We start from the raw sequence: 18,698 nt of genomic DNA, 5'->3' as shown, positions 1-18,698 counted from the left end.
CAAGAGAGGCACTGTGACCAGAAAGGAGAGTGTAGGAGAGGCACTGTCACCAGAGAGTAGAGGAGAGTGTAGGGAGAGGCACTGTCAAAAGAGAAGAGAGGAGAGGCACTGTCACCAGAGAGTAGAGGAGAGTGTAAGAGAGGCACTGTCATCAGAGAGAAGGGTGTAGGAGAAGCACAGTCACCAGAGAGGAGAGGAGGGTGTAAGAGAGGAATGGTCACCAGAGGAGAGGAGCGTGTAGTAGAGGCACTGTCATCAGAGAGGAGAGTGAAGGAGAGGCACAGTCACCAGAGAAGAAAGGAGGGTGTAGGAGAGGCACTGTTACCAGAGAGGAAAGGAGGGTGTAGGAGAGGCATAGTCACCAGAGAAGACAGGAGGGTGTAGGAGAGACACAGTCACCAGAGAGGAGAGGAGGGTGTAAGAGAGGAATGGTCACCAGAGAGGAGAGGAGCATGTAGTAGAGGCACTGTCATCAGAGAAGATGGTGTAGGAGAGGCACAGTCACCAGAGAGGAAAGGAGAGTGTAGGAGAGGCACTGTTACCAGAGAGGAAAGGAGGGTGTAGGAGAGGCACTGTTACCAGAGAGGAAAGGAGGGTGTAGGAGAGGCATAGTCACCAGAGAAGACAGGAGGGTGTAGAAGAGACACAGTCACCAGAGAGGAGAGGAGGGTGTAAGAGAGGAATGGTCACCAGAGAGGAGAGGAGCATGTAGTAGAGGCACTGTCATCAGAGAAGATGGTGTAGGAGAGGCACAGTCACCAGAGAGGAAAGGAGGGTGTAGGAGAGGCACTGTTACCAGAGAGGAAAGGAGGGTGTAGGAGAGGCATAGTCACCAGAGAAGACAGGAGGGTGTAGGAGAGACACAGTCACCAGAGAGGACAGGAGGGTGTAGGAGAGACACAGTCACCAGAGAGGACAGGAGGGTGTAGGAGAGACACAGTCACCATAGAGGAGAGTGTACGAGAGACACTGTCACCAGAGAAGAGGGTGTAAAAGAGGCACTGTCACCAGAGAGGACAGGAGAGTATAGGAGAGGCACTGTCACCAGAGAGGACAGGAGAGTGTAGGAGATGTACTGTCACCAGAGAGGAGAGGAGGGTGTAGGAGAGGCACTGTCACCAGAGAAGATGGTGTAAAAGAGGCACTGTCACCGGAGAGAGTGCCAGTGCGCTCTGGGGAACAGAGCAGTTTTGCGGCACCAGCAGGGGGCGCTATATTGCTGCACCTCATCACCCTTCCTGTGACCTGCAGCCTCAGGTTCCCGCACTCCGTGAGCAGTGAGCCCATGGATTCCTTACTGTAAGAGCAGTGAGCCCATGGATTCCTTACTGTACGAGCAGTGAGACCATGGATTCCTTACTGTAAGAGCAGTGAGCCCATGGATTCCTTACTGTAAGAGCAGTGAGCCCATGGATTCTTTACTCTAAGAGCAGTGATCCAATGGATTCCTTACTGTAAGTGCAGTGAGATTATGGATTCCTTACTGTAAGGGCAGTGAGACTATGGATTCCTTACTGTACGAGCAGTGACACCATGGATCCCTTACTGTACGAGCAGTGAGACCATGGATTCCTTACTGTAAGACCAGTGAGACCATGGATTCATTACTGTACGAGCAGTGACACTATGGAACTCTCAGCCGCATGATGTTGTAGTGGTTGATTCACTGCTGAAATTCAGGAAGGGCCTGGATGCCTTTCTTGATAAACATACTATTGCAGGTTATGGGCGTTAGATTCTGTTATGGGATGTTAATCCACAGAAATAGTCCGATTCCCACAGGGAATCAGGAATTATTTTCCCCTAAGCTATTAGTGTCTGCCCCATGGGGTTTTTGCCTTCCGCTGGACCAACATGTTGGGCTATAGATTAAACTTCAGTCTACCTTCAGACTTAAACTACATGTCCATACAGACGGCTTTGGAGGGTGACTCCTATGGACAGATTCCCTGTAACTCTGTGGCTCCCATTGGAGCTCATTGACACCTAACAAGGGCATCTGAGCCCTTAGCTAGTGATGCTGCAAGGACTTTGGCATGTGAGGGGTTACACTGCCGGGATCTCAGCCGTTTCCTCCCTTGATGGTATATAACCACGGATACACCAGACCCCATATTCGGGACTCGGCAGCAGGTCCATGAAGGACATAGATTTTGTGCAGCTCGTTTAGGATCGCCCAGCCTCCATACAATGACCAGTTGAGTGACACGGATGAATTTGGGACTCTTAGAAAAGGAGACTTCAATGGAAGAGTCACATGCGATTTCCAGAAACATCTACAATGGTGGGACGCGTAGACTGTGGTGTCTCCCCTCTAGACCCCCATATAACAGGTCAGCTCTCTATGTGCCTTCATTACCTGCCTGCTGCTGCCCTTGCTCCTGCTGTACAGCGGCACCCCACTGCTGGCCGTCAAGCACAGCAGAAACACCGATGTCTCCTCCATTTCTTTCACGAATCATCACAATCTCTGCCATGGAAACCATCAAAGCTGGCAGCCGCCATCTTGCTTTTCGAAAAGCATGCCGGGAAGAGAGACAGCGAAGCCAGCAACAAGAGAAGCGGTTGCTAGGTTACAGAAAAGGGGCGGGAACAATTACATAGCAGAGTAGGTACTAGTGGAACAATGCTGTCACTGGCCGCTAGAGGTCAGTTTGGGAGGAAGCTCCCCCTGTGGAGAGACGTTAGTGGTACGGTCCACTGTCAGTCATGGCTGCCGTCATTTGTGCTAGTGCTGCAATCTTGCTGCATATGGGAAGCAGTGGAGGTGTGCAGGACTGCAGCAGAGCAGCGCACACAGCAGACAGTGGGGCACAGGGCTGTGCAGGCAGGTCTGTCCTCGGGGTGTGAGGAATTGCTGCTGCTACCGCGCCGCCCCCACACACCTGCCGCCTGGGGCGGACCGCACCCCCTACCCCCCACGCTACGCCACAGCCCTGGATCAACGCAATATTAAGGAAACTAGTGTATATACCCTGTAATATTATACTTTTCAAGAAAGGCATCCAGTCCCTTCTTAAATTTTAGTAGTGAATCACTAATTACAACATCATATGGCAGAGAGTTCCATAGTCTCACTGCTCTTACAGTAAAGAATCCGCGTCTGTGAGTATGCTTAAACCTTCTTTCCTCCAGACGTAGAGGACGCCCCCTTGTCCCCGTCACAGGTCTAAGAGTAAAAAGATCATTAGAAAGGTCTTTGTACTGTCCCCGCATATATTTATACATTGTAATAAGATCACCCCTAAGCCTTCGATTCTCCAAACTAAATAACCCCAAGTGTAATAACCTGTCTTGGTATTGCAGACCCCCTAGTTCCCTAATAACCTTGGTCGCTCTTCTCTGCACCCGCTCCAGTTCAGCTATGTCTTTCTAATACACCGGAGACCAGAACTGTACACAGTATTCTAAGTGTGGTCGCACTAGTGACTTATATAGAGGTAAAATTATGTTCTCCTCATGAGCATCTATGCCTCTTTTAATGCATCCCATTATTTTATTTGCCTTTGCAGCAGCTGCCTGACACTGGCCACTAAATGTGAGTTTGTCGCCCACCCATACACCCAGGTCTTTTTCAGTGACTGTTTTGCGCAGTGTTTTACAATTAAGCACATAATTATACATCTTGTTCGTTCTACCCAAGTGCATGAACTTACATTTATCCCCATTAAAGCTCATTTGCCATTTATCAGCCCAAGCTTCTAGTTTACATAAATCCTCCTGTAATATAAAATTGTCATCCTCTGTATTGATTACCCTGCAGAGTTTAGTGTCATCTGCAAATATTGAAATTCTGCTCTCTATGCCCCCTACAAGGTCATTAATAAATATGTTAAAAAGAAGCGGGCCCAATACTGACCCCTGTGGTACCCCACTGCTAACCGTGACCCAGTCCGAGTGTGCTCCATTAATAACCACCCTTTGTTTCCTATCCCTGAGCCAGCTCTTAACCCACCTACACATATTTTCCCCTATCCCCATTGTTCTCATTTTATGTATCAACCTTTTGTGTGGCACCGTAACAGTGGAAATCCCCCACAAACGACACCATTTTAGAAACTAAACCCCCCAAGGAACTTATCTAGATGTGTGGTGAGCACTTTGAACCCCCAAGTGCTTCACAGAAGTTTATAACGCCCGGGCGAGAAAATAAAAAATCATATTTTTTCTACAAACATGATCCTTTAGTCCCTAATTTTTTTATTTTCCCAAGGGTAACAGGAGAAATTGGACCCCAAAAGTTGTTGTTCAATTTGTCCTGAGTATGCTGACACCCCATATGTGGGAGAAAACTACTGTATGGGCACACGTCGGGGCTTGGAAGGGAAGTAGTGACGTTTTGGAATGCAGACTTTGAAGGAATGGTCTGTGGGTGTCATGTCGCGTTTGGAGAGCCCCTGATGTGCCTAATCTGTTGAAACCCCCCACAAGTGACCCTATTTTGGAAACTAGACCCCCCAAGGAACTTATCTAGATGTGTGGTGAGCACTTTGAACCCCAAAGTGCTTCACAGAAGTTTATAACGTAGAGCCATAAAAATAAAAAAAACATATTTTTTTCCACAAAAATGATATTTTTGCCACCAATTTTTTTATTTTCCCAAGGGTAACAGGAGAAACTGTTGTGCAATTTGTCCTGAGTATGCTGATACCCCATATGTGGGGGTAAAACACTGTTTGGGCGCATGGCAGTGCTTGGAAAGGAAGGAGCACGGTTTAACTTTTTCAACACAGAATTGGCTGGAATTGAGATCAGACGCCATGTTGCATTTGGAGAGCACCTGATGTGCCCAAACAGAGGAAACCCCCCAATTCTAACTCCAACCCTAACCTCAACACACCGCTAACCCTAATCTCAGCTCTAACCCAAGCCCTAACCCTAGCCCTAACCCTAATCTCAGCCCTAACCCTAGCCCTAATCTCAGCCCTAACCCTAGCCCTAACCCTAGCCCTAATGGGAAAATGGAAATAAATAATTTTTTTTTAATTTTATTATTTTTCCCTAACTAAGGGGGTGATAACGGGGGGTTTGATTTACTATTTATAGCGGGTTTTTATGTTTGGCAGCTGTCATACGCTAAAAGACGCTTTTTATTGTAAAAATAGTTTTTGCATCACCACATTTTGAGAGCTATAATTTTTCCATATTTTGACCCACCGAGTCACGTGAGGTCTTATTTTTTGTGGGAGGAGTTGATGTTTTTATTGGTACCATTTTCGGGCACGTGACATTTTTTGACTGCTTTTTATTCTGATTTTTGGGACGCAGAATGAACAAAAACCAGCATTTCATGAATTTCTTTTGGGGGGTGCGTTTACACCGTTCCACATTTGGTAAAATTGATAAAGCGGTTTTATTCTTTGGGTCAGTACGGTTACAGCGATACCTCATTTATATCTTTTTTATGTTTTGGCGCTTTTATGCAATGAAAACAATTTAATATAAAAAATAATTATTTTTGCATCGCTTTATTCTGAGAGCTATAACTTTTTTATTTTTTCGCTGATGACGCTGTGTGGCGGCTCGTTTTTGCAGGACAAGATGACGTTTTCAGCGGTACCATGGTTATTTATATCCGTCTTAATGATCGTGCGTTATTGCACTTTTTGTTCTGCGGTATGATGATAAAGCATTGTTTTTTGCTTTGTTTTTTATTTTTATTTGTTAAGGGGTTCACTAAAGGGGTTAACTAGTGGGACAGTTTTATAAGGCAGGTCGTTACGGAAGCGGCGATACTAAATATGTGCACTTTTATTGTTTTTTTTTTATTTCCAGAAAATGAATTTATTATGGAATATTTTTTTTTTATTTATTTAGCAATTTTTTTATAAATTATTTTTACACTTTTCTTTTTTTTTTTACTTTATTACATTGTCCCAGGGGGGGACATCACTGTTATGTGTCAGATCGCTGATCTGACACTTTGGACAGCATTCTGTCAGATCAGTGATCTGACAGGCGCTGCAGAAGCTTCCTCAATGCCTGCTCTCAGCAGGCACTGAGGAAGCCGCCTCCCTGCAGGACCCCAAAGCCATCTTGGATCCGGGGGCCTGCAGGGAAGGAGGCTCCCAGAGCAGCGCAGCACATCACGCTGCTGTGAGGGTCTCAGGGAAGCACGGAGGGAGCCCCCTCCCTGCCGATGCTTCCCTGATCCCCCGGTACACTGCGATCATGTTTGATCGCAGTGTGCTAGGGGTTAATGTGCCGGGGGCGGTCTGTGACCGCCCTGACGCATAGTGCCAGGTGTCAGCTGTGATAATCAGCTGACACCCGGCGGTGATCAGCGGCGCTCCCCCCCGGGGGCGCCGCTGATTGCTATGACATACTATCCCGTCCTTGGGAATTAAGTCCCAGGTCACATGGACGGGATAGTACGTCTAATGGCAGAAAGGGATTAACTTGATAAATGACTTGAAAGGTAACATCTTGAATACGGGATCCAGTTTTGTGTTCGTCATCCTATTGGAAAGGTATAATAATAATAATAAATTTTATTTTTATAGCGCCGACATATTCCGCAGCACTTTACATTTCAGAGGGGATTTGTACAGACAATAGACATTACAGCATAACAATAATCACATACAGTAGATTATAACAAATACCAAGAGGAGTGAGGGCCCTGCTCGCAAGCTTACAGTCTATGAGGAAAGAGGTAGACACGAAAGGTGGGTGGTAACAGTTGCCCTGATTGTATGGACCAGCCATAATGTTAAGTGTGTAACAGTACAGACACAGAGGGCTAATGGATGCATAAAGCATGTGGGAACATGATGCTGGGAACCTGGTTATGGTAAAATTTTTGGCTCTGCCACACAGGGATAGGTTAGGTTAATGTGTTGAGGCGATAGGCCAGTCTGAATAAATGCGTTTTCAGGACACGCTTAAAATTGTGGGGATTGGGGACTAATCGTATTGACCTGGGAAGTGCATTCCAAAGAATTGGCGCGGCACGTGTAAAGTCTTGGAGACGGGAGTGGGAGGTTCTGACTATTGAGGATACTAACCTCAGGTCATCAGCAGAACGGAGGGCGCGGGTAGGGTGGTATACTGAAACAAGGGAGGAGATGTAGGGTGGTGCTGAGCCATGGAGGGCTTTGTGGGTGAGGGTAATAAGTTTATACTGAATTCTGGAGTGGATGGGTAGCCAGTGTAATGACTGGCACAAGGTAGAGGCATCGGTGTAACGATTGGTGAGGAATATGATCCTGGCTGCAGCATTCAAGACAGATTGGAGAGGGGAGAGTTTTGTAAGAGGGAGACCGATTAGAAGAGAGTTACAATAGTCGAGACGAGAATGAATAAGAGAAACAGTAAGAGTTTTTGCAGAGTCAAAAGTAAGAAAAGGTCGAATTCTAGAAATGTTTTTGAGGTGCAGATGACAAGAGCGAGCCAGTGATCGAATGTGGGGGGCAAAGGAAAGCTCAGAATCAAGTATGACCCCAAGACAGCGGGCATGTTGCTGGGGAGTAATAGTGGAACCACAGACGGAAATGGCAATGTCGGGTGTAGGTACATTAGTAGCGGGAGGAAACACAAGGAGTTCAGTCTTTGACAGGTTCAGTTTCAGATATAGTGAGGACATGATATTAGACACAGCGTTTAGACAATCGCCAGTGTTTTCTAGAAAGGCTGGCGTGATGTCAGGAGAAGAAGCGTATAATTGGGTGTCATCAGCATAGAGATGGTACTGGAAACCAAATCTACTGATTGTTTGACCAATAGGGGCAGTGTACAAGGAGAAGAGGAGGGGGCCTAGAACCGATCCTTGAGGAACCCCAACAGTAAGGGGAAGGTGAGAGGAGGAGGAACCGGCAAAAGAAACAGTAAAGGAGCGGTCGGAGAGATAGGAGGAGAACCAGGAGAGAACGGTGTCCTTGAGGCCAATGGAATGGAGCATAGTGAGGAGGAGCTGATGATCCACAGTGTCGAATGCTGCAGAGAGATCCAAGAGAATTAGCATGGAGTAATGACCATTTGATTTAGCTGTTAGCAGATCATTAGAGACTTTAGTGAGGGCAGTTTCAGTGGAGTGTAAAGAGCGGAAACCGGATTGGAGAGGGTCGAGAACAGAGTTTTCTGAGAGATAGCGGATAAGACGGGAGTGGACCAGGCGTTCCAGGAGTTTAGAGATGAAGGGAAGATTAGAGACAGGTCTATAGTTAGCGGCACAGTTTTGGTCGAGGGATGGTTTTTTAAGTAGTGGATGTATGATGGCATGCTTAAATGAGGAGGGAAAAATACCAGAAGAGAGAGAGAGGTTAAATATTTTAGTTAGGTGAGGGGTGACAGCAGGGGAAAGGGACTGGAGGAGATGTGACGGAAATGGGTCACTGGTGCAAGTAGTTGGGCGAGAAGATGCAAGGAGCCTGCTTACTTCTTCTTCTGTGACTGGTTCAAAATCAGAGAGTGAGTTAGATGCAGTGGGGGAGGGAGGACAGTGCAGGGTATGAGGGGATTTGGAGATAATTTCCTGTCGGATCTGGTCAATTTTTTCTTTGAAGTAATTGGCCAGATCGTCAGCTCGGAGCTCAGTGGTTGGGGCCTGTACTCTTGGATTGAGTAGAGAATGAAAAGTGTCAAAGAGACGTTTCGGGTTATTGGACAGTGAGATGATGAGGGTGTTGAAATAGGTTTGTTTGGAGAGGTGAAGGGCAGTGTTGTATGTTCTAAGCATAAACTTAAAATGGATGAAATCTTCGTGTAGATTGGATTTTCTCCACAGACGTTCGGCGCACCTGGAGCACCGCTGCAGGAAACGTGTTTGCACCGTGTGCCAGGGTTGTCGCCGTCTGCATTGTGGTGTTCTATTTATAGGGGGTGCAAATTCATCCAGGGCAGTTTGAAGTGTTTCATTGTAATGCTTCAATGCAGAATCAGGACATGAGAGGGAGGAGATAGGGGCCAATGAAGACTGCAAGTTCTTCAGACGTTTCTGGGTGTTAATGGCCTGTGTGTTTCTATAAGTCTGGACAGTGGGGGTGACCTGAGCAGCCTGGCAGTTCTTTATAGAGAATGAAAGAAGATTGTGGTCAGAGAGCGGGAGAGGGGAGTTTGCAAAATCATCCACTGCACAAAGCCGAGAGAAGACCAAGTCGAGGGAGTTTCCGTCTTCATGCGTTGGAGAATTAGTAAGCTGCGAAAGGCCAAATGAGGAGGTTAGAGATAAAAGGTGAGTAGCAGATGGGGAGAGGGGAAGAGCAATGGGGATGTTGAAATCTCCCATGATGAGGGTAGGGATGTCACAGGAGAGAAAATGTGGAAGCCAAGTGGCAAAATGATCCAGGAACTGATGGGAGGGGCCGGGAGGACGATATACCACCGCCACTCGCATGGAGAAGGGGGTGTAGAGTCTGACGGCATGGACCTCAAAAGAAGGGAAGACAAGTGAGGGTACTTGAGGGATAACCTGAAAGGTACATTTTGGTGATAGGAGCAGACCAACGCCTCCACCAGCTCTATTGTCTGATCTTGGGGTATGAGAGAAGTGTAGCCCCCCGTATGAAAGAGCAGCAGCAGCGGTAGTATCTGACTGCTGGATCCAGGTTTCAGTAAGAGCCAGGAGGATAAGAGAATTAGAAAGGAAGAAGTCATGAATGAAGGAGAGTTTGTTACACACTGAGCGAGAATTCCAAAGTGCACAATTAAGAGAGACAGATGGCATGCAGGGAATATTAATAAGATTAGAGGGGTTTCTGAGTGTAGCAGTGGGGGGGTTTGACTTTCTATAACATGGGGGACCAGGGTTGGGAGCAATGTCTCCTGCAACTAGGAGAAGGAGGATAGAAAGAGTGAGCAGATGGTTAAGTGATTTGTGAGAGCGTCTCTGGTGTTGAATGGTGGGACTGGCTGGATCTGTGCAATTTAACAATGTGAAAAGAGCATGAGTGCTATACATAGGAGAGGAAAGGAGCGAGGGGCCAATATGGATGGAGTGTGGAGAGTTAATGCCAGGGCGGTGGATGTGTGTGAATGCAGCGGCCAGGATAAAAATTACACAAATGCATAAGGTATATATTTGTTGTACTCCAAATGTACAGAGAGTAGATGTATATAAATGTCTTACCTGTCTCCTGCCCTGTCTCACTGCCATGTTATAACTGCCAGAAGTACTTTGATACATGTACTTAGATTACATGTGCATAAATGCCACCCCTGCATAAATGCTCCCCCTAGCTAGGTCTGAATATATAGGAGGTTAAGGCTAAGTTTTTTTGTTTTTTTTGTTTTGTGGGTCTCTCTGCTCGTTAATCAATCACACTAAATTGAGACACCAGGACCCGATAAAATGTTGTGGTCAAATAAACACATGTCCAGCACTACATGGATCATAAAGCACTTTGAAAAGTTTCTTGACCTCACAACATAAGGGGACAAGCAGAGTAAGTTGAAATAACTATATACCAGATATAAGCTTGCAGAGTTGAAAACACATAGCTAGCATTCAGGATTAACTGCTTGCTGACATTGAATGGAGACACAGGAGTGGATTCAGAGCAGAGATTGGAAAAGCTGGTTACCAGATATAAGCTTGCAGAGTTGAAAACACATAGATAGCAGGTACAGATGTACAAGGTACAGATGGTTCAAAGGTGGCAACAAGGGTAATAAAGGGGAAGAAAAGTTGGGCTTGTTTAGCTTAGAAAAAAGACAAAATCTCATTGTATAAATACATACAAAGAACTGGCACACGATTTATTCCTTCCAAGGACCTTACAAAGGACTAGACTAGGGGATATTCATTAAGTGTGATGTGATTCCTGCAGCTAACTAGGAAAGGGTTCTTTACAGTTAGAGCAGCCAGACAGTTGATTGCCAATCACAAGAAGTAGTAATGGCAGATTCTATAATCACATTGAGGAAGGTCTGCGTTATAGACCAAAACGTCACAAGACATTGGGATAACCAGATATATAAATAAATACAATTTCTGCATATGCTATCTTTTTGAGTGCCGGAACTTTTTCTATTATATGGTTAGGGGAGTGGTATCCTTTTCCGTGCACCTCCAACCAACGGAGTGACGTGTACCCTATCTCTACTTGAAAACATTAACGTCAGGGGTGTGTAATTCAGAGATACTACAAGTACCAGTATAGGTACATCACAGGTCATGTATCCCCCTATGATGAGGGTTCCGGCACTGAGCCCACATCTTTCCAGACACATGACAGCCGATCTGATCAGCTCTCATATGCTCCTAACAGCTGCAGGTGGAATCACGATCCACCTGCGGCTGTTAACATGTTAAATGCCACTGTCAATCTCTGACAGCAGCATTTAACATAACCATGTTACAAACTCTGCCCATTGGCGCCCCTGTCACATGATCACGTGGCGCCGATGGGTTGGCATGACATACGGGGGCTGAAACCCTGATATGTGTAGCACAAACAATCGCAGCTTCAAGGAGACTACGGGTCTTGGAAAATGGCACCATTTTTTTTTTTTTTTACAAATCCTAGGTTTTTTTTCACAACTTAAATTAAAAAAGAACCTATACATGTTTGGTATCTGCAAATTTGGAATAACCTGGGAATCATAATGCCAGGCCAGTTTTAACATTTAGTGAGCCTGATAAAAAAAAAATAAAACAATTGTGGAATTGCACTTTTTTATTGCAATTTCACCGCACTTGGAATTCTGTTTCCAGTTTTCCAGTACACTATATGGTAAAATCAATGGGGTTGTTCAAAAGTACAACTTGTTCCGCAAAAAATAAGCCCTCACATGGCCGTATTGACAGGAAAAATTTATGGCTCTGGGAAGCAGGGGAGCAAAAAGCGAAAACGGAAAAAAAAAACGGAAAATCCCAAGGTCGTGAAGGGGTTAATATATAAGTGAAAAGTAACATAACCTCCGACAGGATCAAGCTGGCAAGAAAAAGAAAAAAACAGAAAGAAAAAAAAACTGAGCTGGAACTACAACCCTCAATATGGGCAACCCGTTGATATTAAACATTATGATTGGATATTAGGAGTCGTTGCAGCAAGAGGTGTTAAAAAAAACCCTTGTTCCTCCCACTATTTTATAAAAAGCCTTTCAGACGGAGGAGACGTCCTACTCCCCCTCATGTGACCATCACATGATCCTGACATCAGCAAAGGTCTTTTAACCCATGAGAACCTGGCATCTGCAGTGACGTTACTATTACTACAACTCCCAGCAGCCCCCAGGAGCTGGCCATGATGGGTGGAGTGGTGTGACAAGGGCTCGCGAAGGAGGAGGGAGGTCAGTGCTGCTAGTGGAGCGTAGAAGACCCTGTGTGACTTGTAGCTTTGTATATATGTATTTGCCTATCTTGCGTTTGTCCCTTATGCTTGACGGATATGCAGGGAGAATGTGCGCCAAATGCATACACTATATGGAGAAAAGTATAGTATTCAGGTTAGGACAAAGGGATTTTGGTGCCTAGGGCAGATTAAGCCATTTGGTTTCAGTTAAGATGTCCAGCATTTGGTGTTTACCGTTATAGAAACTAGACAGACCCTTTGGTAGATGAAGGGATATGTATGATGCATGTTTTTGTGACTGTCAGGCGACAAATACAGTTTGCAACAAAACTGATGGTGGTTCTGGTGCTGTATTTCCTCTACGGATGGTGGTTCTTGTGACGCATGCCTGTACTGTTGGTGGTTCTGGTGACTCACTCGTTTTCAGATAGTGGTTCTGGTGGCGCATTAATATAGTGAATGGTGCTCTGTTCATGTACTACTGATGCTCTGGTGATGTATTCATGTATTGATGATGGCTCTGGCGCTTTACAGTATTCATCAGCAGAACCAACATCAGCACGAGAATGCAAAACCAAACTCCTCATCATAATGTAAATAGAACATCCAAGACTTAAATAGTACATAAATACGGCACCAGAACCATAATCTGTAAATAAATAAGGCACTAGAACCACTATCAGTACATTAATATGTCACCAGAACCACCATCAGTACATGACTATATCACCAAGCTTAGTACAGTAATCAATTGTAATGTCAAGTCATCCCTTACCAATGGTATGGAGATACTAGAAGTTGTTATTGACAGTCATCATCAGACGGTAGACTATACAGGAACCACAGTACTGATGAGATGTAATCAGTCTAAAAAATAAACATTTACTATCAGGTACCATATAGGTAACATCCTTTTTGATAGGAGTTGTCTCTTTTTTCTGTTTCCACCTTGTCCAGATGCAATGATGACTTTTCACATCCACAGCTTTTCTCTGGAGACTTCCCTCTTCTCTGTTGTTCTGGAGCACATCCCGACATGGTACTCTCAAAAAAACAGTGCTATTAAAATGCTCTCTGCATAAAAATATCTGTTCATACTATGCCCTAAATACGCCTCCTATGGTATCTGGCCTCCAAACTGTCCACCTTAATGAGCTATAACCACCACACTGTCTGTCGTTACAGCTATTCACTCTGATCCCATATCCATTTTGTGCCCCCTCTTCACACTATGCCACATACTGCCCACCACGCTGCACTCTCCAAACTGTACTCCTTCCTCACACTGTTGGCCTACCCAGTATGATGGTCACTACAGTCATCCATTTAGTATGATATCCAATATCGACAACAGCCTCCCAATATGCAATATGATGTCCACCACAGTCCCCCATTATATAGTATTGTCACAACCACAGTCCTCCATGTATAGTATGATGTCCACTACAACCCCCATATAGAGGTATGATGGCCCCACATCACTCTATATAGTATTATGGACCCCACAGTCATCGATACAAACTGCTATATCATATGGTCATCACAGGCCCTTATACAGTAAAATGTCACCCACAGCGCCCTATACAGCATGGTCATGACAACTTCTAATATATAGTTCCCAACCGGCCCCATTACAGTATGGTCACCACAGAACCCATCAAGTCTCCTACAGTATGGTCACTAAAACCCCTTTTATAGTATGATGTCTCCACAGACCCCAGTATAATGTTCCCCACAGCCCTTATACAGTATATTTCCAAAGACCCCAGTATAATGTCCCCCACAGCCCCTATACAGTGTGATGTCCACCACAGCCCCCAATACATTGTGGCCATCAGAGCCCCTATAGAGAATGATGCCCCCACAACCTCTATATAATATAATGTCCCCACAGCCCCAAATATAATATCACCCACAGTCTCCCATCTAATATGAGGTTCCTACAGCCTAGGTATAAAGTAGGTATAAAGTAACCCTCAAACCCTTTTGTTCCTCACAGTCACTTTTTGTGATGACCCCCACAGCTCCTTTCGTGATGACCCCCACAACTACTTTTTTGATGACCCCCACAGCCTCTCTTGTGATGTCCCATATTCAGTGATAAAATAATATAAGGGAATAAAACTTATACTCATCCAATCAGTGCTGCCCGGCCAGCACAGGCTCTGTCTCCTCTTCTATCTGGTTCTCCTGTTGGCACTGCACACCATGATGCAGTGATATCATCGCACCAACAGCGTTCTGATGGAGTTCCCAGTGGATCAGGGAGTTGATTTGAGATCCTCTGCTCCTATCCCAGACAGTGCTCACATCAACTGTATTCACATAAGATCGATGCAAATACAATTGAGTTCGGGGAGGGAGTGATGGCTGGAGCACAGAAAGAGCGAGGGATGAGTGGTGTCTGTGGCTTACTGACACTGCTCTCCTGAGTGACTGCGCCCTAGCCGTCAGTATGATGATTGCCTGTGGCTGGAGGAAGGTGCTGGGCGGCCACAGGCATACAGCAATGTAATTTTTTTTTATTCTTCAAAGTTCGCCCAACGTTAGGAGGCAAGAGGTAGTGCCAAAGGTGGCTGCCCACCCTGCCTGCAACTTGTCCCGCCCCTGATTCTGGTTTTTCATTCAACCCTATTGCCGCCCGGGACATAACATCTGGCCCCTCAATCCCGGTGCCACCTTCCTTTACTAACATGTGACAGAATTGCTTGGGGTAAAGAGCTCTCTAACACCAGCTCAGTACTGTAATAGTCTTCCCCCATCACCTCTGAGTGATATTATTGAGAAGTGAATCCAGGTATCATGTGTCACTTTCTGCGCTAAGACTGCCGGCAAGATGATATTCTTGGAAACTTTATTTAAAATAGGTTTCAAAGTCACGCACTTCTGAGTTTGGTGAATGCCAGAACGTTATTTGACGGAATGCATTGTGCCAAATGTAAAATTTTAGAATGGAGAGATAATACTATTGGTTTCTTTTTGAGGGGTCAGCCTCGGCTTGTTAATTCCAGTGAAGGGAAATCTTAATGTTTCAGAATACAAGATATCTTGGACAATGTTTGGCTTCCAGTTTCTTCAAGGCCCTTTTCTGTTCCCTGTGACTGTGCCCAGTGCACAAGGTCCATCAAGAAATGGTTTGAGAAGATTGATGTGGAAGAACATGTCGGACGGCATAGAGCCCTGATCTCAACCCCATCCAACACCTTTGGGATGGATCAGGATGGAGATTGAGAGCCCAACCTTCTTCTCTAACATCAATGTTTGACCTCACAAATGATCTTTTGGATAAAGGGCCAAAATTCCCACAGACACCTCAAAAACTTTGTAAAACCCTTCCAGAAAAGTGGAAGCGGTTATAGCTGCAAAAGACCTGACTTCATGTTAATCCCTATGGATGTAGAGGTCAGAAAAGCTTCTGTAGGTGTAAACTGTAGTATCCTAAAACTTTTGTCCAAATAGTGTATAATATTTTATGTCACACAGTAGCATACAGCGCCTATAGGGTTAAAAGCTTATTCAGAGACAATTTTCAGTAAAGATAAGAAGATAAAAAGGTATTGAGGCATATATATTTACTAATCATATGGTAAAAGAACACTCTTTTAGTACACATCGAGTTAATGGACCCTTATGAATCTGTTACACCTGATGAGACTTGTTTACTTCCAATCCATGTCAGAATGGATGTATAATCCTGATATTAAAATTAATATTTCATAAGTCCCGCGAAAAAGGGAAAGAGCTCCTGAGTCCAAGAGTATTCAATCTCTGCCAAACCAGCATGACTAACAGACGCAACATCTACTGAGCTGTGTGAGATCTCCACAGTGAGGAGGGACACTGAGAAGCTGTCAATCAGGCTAGGTTATGTAGAAATTGATCATGGATTTGACATGAATTTTAAAAGCAAGTACACCAGCCACATCAGGACTAAGATATATTCAATAATATTAGCAATTTGGGCTGTGAAATCTGGTGACAGTTCCTCTTTAAGCATGAAAACGTGAAGTTCTGTACAGAGGCTGCTGACATGAAACGCTAAGATATATGCAGTCTGTAATCTCGTATCGATGCATATTTGTTTCCTTCACTTTGCAGGAAGAAGTAACTTTCAGTGACCATGATAAAAGCTGTAGGGGATACTTTCCTGAGATGGCATGATAGACCATGGAGAAGAGTTCTTATGTGCCGACAGATTATTGTATCTGGTAGTGTGCATGGTACCAGGAAGTTCACGGGTTCAGATTCTGCACCAGATACCCAAAAAAGTGCAATAGAAAACAAAAGAACCATTGACAATCTGTATAAATTGTCCGTGAACATGAAGAAAATTCGCAGATTAAAAAGCTGGGTACTTTATAAAGATGTAGCCTACGTCGAGGAGACCGCTAATATCCTGAAGAAAATGGGAGCCAGTGACGTTACCGTGGCCAATATTATGGAGTCTTGTCCAGAAGCTTTTTTACAAGAACCTAAGGAAATCAACACTTCAAAATCCATCTGGAATTTAGTTTGCCCTAAGGATGGAGAACTACTAAGTCTAATTGAAAAGTTTCCAGATTCCTTTTTCATTTGTAAAAGTCCCACTAATCAACGAGACAACATAAAATACTTTCAAGATCTAGGACTTAACAATAAAATTGTCAGCAGACTTCTAACAAGTGCTCCACAAATCTTTTGTAATCAGGTTGAAGACAATAAGAAGATGGTCGATGCTTTGGAAGAAAATTACATCAATCTAGGAGGTACAAATGAGAACTTTAAAACCTGGATAATGAAGTTAATAAGTCAAGACCCCTTTGTTCTCTTGAAAGCCAACAAGTCTATGAAGGAGAATCTGAAGTTTTTACAAGATTTAGGATTTCACGATAAGAAAGTACTGAAACTACTGGCCAAACTTAAAGGTTTTGTTTTCGATCTGAACAAGGACACCATGAAAAAGGGGGTTTTGTTCACAATGTCAACTTTCGAATGCAACGATGAAGAAATGAGAGAGCTGGTAATGAAGAGTCCTGCTTTCCTCTACTATTCCGTCCCTTTGCTGGAGGAACGGTTACAACTTCTCCTGCGGGAAGGGGCAACTTTAAATCAAGTAAAAGAATGTCCAAATGTTCTAGAACTCACCCCACAGATTGTACAGTTTAGAGCTAGAAAAATCAAACAATTGGGTCGAAGAATACAAGATCAAAGTTTAGAGATTTTAAATGGGCCGAAAAAAGATTTTGAAGCTAATTATGGAAAGTTACAAGTGAGAAAGTTACGACCCCTGTATAATCCCGTTGCCCCACTGAAAGTGGAGGAGTGAACTACAGATGAGCGAATCGATTCCCAGTATCCTAGTCCAGTGCCACTAGTCCAGTATTCAGTGGCAGCTGGACCTTAGCACCATGAACCGCCTTCTACCTGGCATCCCAAGGTGCTCTTCCTCATGGCACGCTGGCTAATCAGAAGATGTTCTAGACATGCCAACATATAGGTGGCAGTTTCTATGGTTAGCATATGGTGGCCATGGAATACTTACCTGATCAATGGGCCAGGGTCCTGTGAATTCATTCACTCGTCTCTAGAATAACTAAATATTCTATAAGTTAAGAGTGAAAAAATGAGGGCAAACAAGGTTTCACCTGCAAGTGGATTATTGATTTTCTTGCCTAATTGTTAAATTTTAAGTATGGGTAAACCTTTCTAAATGACCACCTCTTGGGGAAGTCCAACCTCATACGCAGACCATATTTTCTTTTACATTTTTTTAAGAAGTTCATCACCTTCGAAGACCAGTTTTTAATACAGTTTTTTTTGGTAGTTTAATTGAAGAGACCCAACTCGGTATCAAAGCAATGCTCCATTGGGAAAAATATGTAAAGCAGCATATACTAACAAAACCGGTGCCCAATTTGTGGAGAGCACTGTTTTGGTTTTTTTGCCCCTCATCAGTGCACATCAGAGTATTGATTGGATGAATGAGATGCCTTATCGGCAACTTAGGGAGCATACTGTTCTGTACTGATAAGGGGTCTCTGCCCAGAATATAGAATAAGTCGCTATACTCAGTTAGGTCTCTTGTATGAGAGTTGGTACCACCACTCGCTGATCATCTCAAAGAGGACCACAGTTGACTGAACTAGGGAATTAACTTAGATATTTTGAGTCTTTTGCTATGGTTGAGAAGACATGATATGGGCTTGTCCAGATGGGTGGTCTTTCTGTCTATAAAGAGAACATGTTCATGTGATGTCGTTTTGGTGTTGAGTTAATTGATCCCAAATGTTTAAATATATTTACTATTACAATGAATATGGCTGTGAAAATGGCTAACCTTTTTCTTCAATATCCAGCATATTAATCTTTGAACAATATTTTTAGCATTGTCCACTAGATTCCACAGAAACAGCATATTTAAGCAGAAAATTAGAAAGATTGTTGCACTTTCTATCTGCAGGAGTACACTGCTCCCCAGCCTTTCTG

At 44.3% G+C, this 18,698-nt stretch overlaps 1 protein-coding gene across 1 annotated transcript; it reads left to right on the top strand.

Moving 5' to 3' along the window:
* Window positions 1-12,097: 12,097 nt before the first annotated feature.
* MTERF2 (mitochondrial transcription termination factor 2) lies at window positions 12,098-18,465 on the top strand. Its single transcript, XM_073567823.1, has 2 exons — window positions 12,098-12,231; window positions 16,332-18,465. Exon 2 carries the CDS (start codon window positions 16,354-16,356, stop codon window positions 17,536-17,538), a length of 1,185 nt encoding a protein of 394 aa, XP_073423924.1. The 5' UTR covers window positions 12,098-12,231; window positions 16,332-16,353; the 3' UTR covers window positions 17,539-18,465.
* Window positions 18,466-18,698: the final 233 nt, after the last annotated feature.

This window comes from Dendrobates tinctorius, unplaced genomic scaffold (genome assembly GCF_039654945.1).
Source record: "Dendrobates tinctorius isolate UK_male_01 unplaced genomic scaffold, ASM3965494v1 ptg000020l, whole genome shotgun sequence".
Lineage (NCBI taxonomy): Eukaryota > Metazoa > Chordata > Amphibia > Anura > Dendrobatidae > Dendrobates > Dendrobates tinctorius.
This window is presented reverse-complemented; position numbering and strand designations above follow the sequence as displayed.